The sequence below is a fragment of the Microtus ochrogaster genome, unplaced genomic scaffold, assembly GCF_000317375.1.
Source record: "Microtus ochrogaster isolate Prairie Vole_2 unplaced genomic scaffold, MicOch1.0 UNK38, whole genome shotgun sequence".
Classification (NCBI taxonomy): Eukaryota; Metazoa; Chordata; class Mammalia; order Rodentia; family Cricetidae; genus Microtus; species Microtus ochrogaster.
In genome coordinates this window covers 2334740-2337876 of record NW_004949136.1, presented here as the reverse complement: position 1 = coordinate 2337876, position 3137 = coordinate 2334740, and the positions used below count along the sequence as shown (strand labels likewise).

Here is a 3137-nt window from a genome sequence, read left to right as displayed (position 1 = left end):
GTGCAACCGAGAATGACCATAATGCAGCCTGTCCCGTGCAACCGAGAATGACCATAATGCAGCCTTGCTAGTTTGGTTTAGTGAGTGTATCATGAGCTTAAACTCATCCCTGGCCATAGTCCTAAGCCTCCTGATCCCTCTTTCTTGCCCTCAATCCCAGCCTGTCCTTGGGTTTGTCTGCTTCTCTACGCCTGTCCCATTCACCTCTGAGGATGCACTGTTTCTGAAAAGACTATGCAAACTGATGGAAAAGTACTTTAAGCAACTCATCAGAAATTATAGCGAGGCCGGTGAGATGATTAGATAAAGGTGCTTGCTGTCAAGTGATGACCTGAATTTGATCCCAGGACCCACGAGGTGGATGGAGAGAACTGAATTCTACCAAGCTGTCCTCTGACTTTCACATGCACCCACAGAACCAAGGAAGGGCAGGCAGTCCAGCATTTACTCCCTGGAGCCTCTCCCTACCTGTGTGCCCCTCGGGGACAGGACTGAATCAACCTAGTTGATATGAATGTCCCCATCCAAGAAAGGAAAAGAGCTCGCCAAGAACACAGATCAGCTGAGGCTTCCTCGATCCAGAGACACAGAAAGAGGAAACAGGAGAAGTCTATTTTTAAACAACACTGCCAGCAAGCATGTTGTTTTGTAGGTGCCTGAGTTGTTGACCCCATCCTGAGTTCCTGAGTTGTGATCTCCCATCAGCTACGGGGGAAAAAAAAAGTTTGTCCTCAGGAACAGTAAGCATGTCCTTCTAAGCTCTGATCCAAGACCCAGGCTAGGAGACAAAACCCAACACTGAACATACCCCTGCAGTGTCCTTCTGCCAAGGGAGTCTGTGTCTGACCTGAGGCAGCCCTTCACTACAGCGCATGCTTTGTGGCTTCTGGTTGGATGGTCTCGGGGAGCCACATACATTATCCAAGGTGAACCCTATTTTCTCAACTGACAGATGATGTTTGCAATCAACTTCAACTGCTTTTCAGACATATTTACTAAATTTTTCTTCCCAACAAACAAGTGTAAGACCACAGGACAAAGCACAAAACCCAGCCCTGAGAGAAGGTTTCAAAAGCCTGGGGACAGCTGCCTTAGGACTTTTGGAGAGGTCTGGCTGTGGACAGTCCCCTCTGCTGGGCCTGTAAGATCACCACTTTCAGCCCAATATCCAGTCAGTCAATCACCAAGTTATCTCAGGGGTTACTGGAATCTTTTCTACTGCCTACTTCCCTTCCCCATCACCAACCCTCTTGAGGCCTGGGAGCTCAGACCAGGCCATTTTTGCTTTCACATCCACTCCCCATTCCAAGAAAGGGCACCTCAGAGAGACAACCCAAAAGCATGAGGGTAGAGAACACATTCAATATTCCAGAAGTAACGAGAATCATCAAGTCGTTTAACTATCCAGACTTTTCAAGGAGGCTAGGAGCCAGCAGCACACCCATTCATTCACGGAGTTAAGTCGCTGTATGGGCCTCATTGACCACGCTGGCATCAAGAGGCACTCGGGCAAAACTCCCCAGTAACAGGATGCACAGCAGAGCGGTTGGGGATTGGCCGGGACCCATCCTGGCTCTGCTATCTACGAATTGACCGATCCCCGAGCTTGGTCTCCACATCTGCACACAAGGATGACAGAATCTCCTTGTTGGGAGCTATGAGGTAGCCCAACAAGGAAAAGGGTCTAAGGCCGGCCGGTAGCTGATCGGCAGTGAGGTCAACCACCAGGCACGCAGGAGGAGGCGCACGTAAGAGGTAGTGCAGGCGCCCAAATCCACGGAACACGCTGGGAGCTTTACACCCAGTGCATGAGTGTCCGGACCCCACGTCTCTATCGCTGTCTGGGAAGTGGGAGGTCCGGCGGATCGTGCGGCGCGCAGCCAGACCCCAGGGGATCTGAGTCAACTAGGACCTCCGAGGCTACCCGCCCCGCCCGTCCCTCCACGGAGCCCTTACAATCGGCCGGCGCCGTGCGGACTACGAAGCCCGACATGCCCCACTCCAACAGCGCAGCGCCTACCGGGAGCTGAAGTCCCGCAGCCGGCTCGATCCCGCACCTTGGCGCTGCACACACTACAAGTCCCAAGAGGCTGTGCGGCGACCCGTGAGGCTGTGCGCATGGCCCGCGCCTCCGCCCTTCGTCCTTCCCGCCGCCCCCGCTGGCCGCCTATGCCCACTGTTCTAGCCACCCGCTCGAGTACCCGGACCGTGGCTACCTATATCAATGGCGAAGCGCTTGGCGTTCTCCAGGTTGCGGAAGATCTCGTCGGGGGGCAGCGTGATGCTCTTGTCCAGACTGTCCCCGCCGCTCCCGCCGCCACTTGCTCCACGCTCCGCCATTTTGAAAGTGCCTGGCCAGCCTCATCAGCCATGGAGATATATGCGCATACAATTGACTGCTAAACGACCGCGTGCATAAATTATGCTAATGAGGTCCCGCCCCCTCCGCCTTACTGGAGACCGTGCCTCTCGACGGTCCCAGACAAGTGTCCCAAAGGCCAGGATTGCGGAAGGGAGTGCTATTATTCTCCAGACTACTAATACAAAGCTTCTGGAATATTGTTCCGTCGCTGAGCTGTCTGGGTGCTAACTTGTGCCGAGCCAGCCGATCCTGCACCAGACCACCTGAGTCCGGCGCCCTCCTACTGTGAGGTTGACTGATTTCCTACAGACGTGGGACCTTCAAACTCCCACAGAAACTGGAGTAGTTTTAAGGACTCTACACTCAAGGAGTGCCCAACCATGGGGAAAGTGGACATTTTAAAGGCAATCTGCAGAAAGTATAGGCAAAAGGAGGGAAAGATCCCTGGAAGAGGGGGCAGGGTTCCAGAGTGGAGGTGGTCTGTAGTTCCTGTTGACTTAAGTCCCTTGTCAGCATTGTGTCCTCCAAGAGGCCCGCCACATAACTTAGTATCTTGCTCTCAGGTTCTGTCTGCAGGCTCCTGGAACCCAGGGTTGAGGCCATACACAGCGCAGCTGCCACTTATCTGGACTGACTCAGGGAGGAGGCAGCCATGTTCTGTATGTGCCTGCCAACAGGATGGGCACACTCTGAATGGAGAGCCCCCTGCAGGGTGGCAGGGCTCCTTCCAAGAGCAAGATGGCCCAGCAACTCAGTCCCTGTCAGTGGGGTATGC

The 3137-nt window shown here is 54.0% G+C and overlaps 1 protein-coding gene across 2 annotated transcripts in view; it reads right to left on the bottom strand.

Moving 5' to 3' along the window:
* Pank4 (pantothenate kinase 4) overlaps window positions 1-2346 on the bottom strand; it is a 17362-nt gene extending 15016 nt beyond the window's left edge. For both annotated transcript variants that reach the window (XM_005368649.2, XM_026790034.1), the window contains exon 1: window positions 2217-2346. In XM_005368649.2, coding sequence (XP_005368706.1) covers window positions 2217-2340 — 124 coding nt within the window. In that variant the 5' untranslated portion in view covers window positions 2341-2346. The remainder of the gene's footprint in view (window positions 1-2216) is intronic.
* Window positions 2347-3137: the final 791 nt, after the last annotated feature.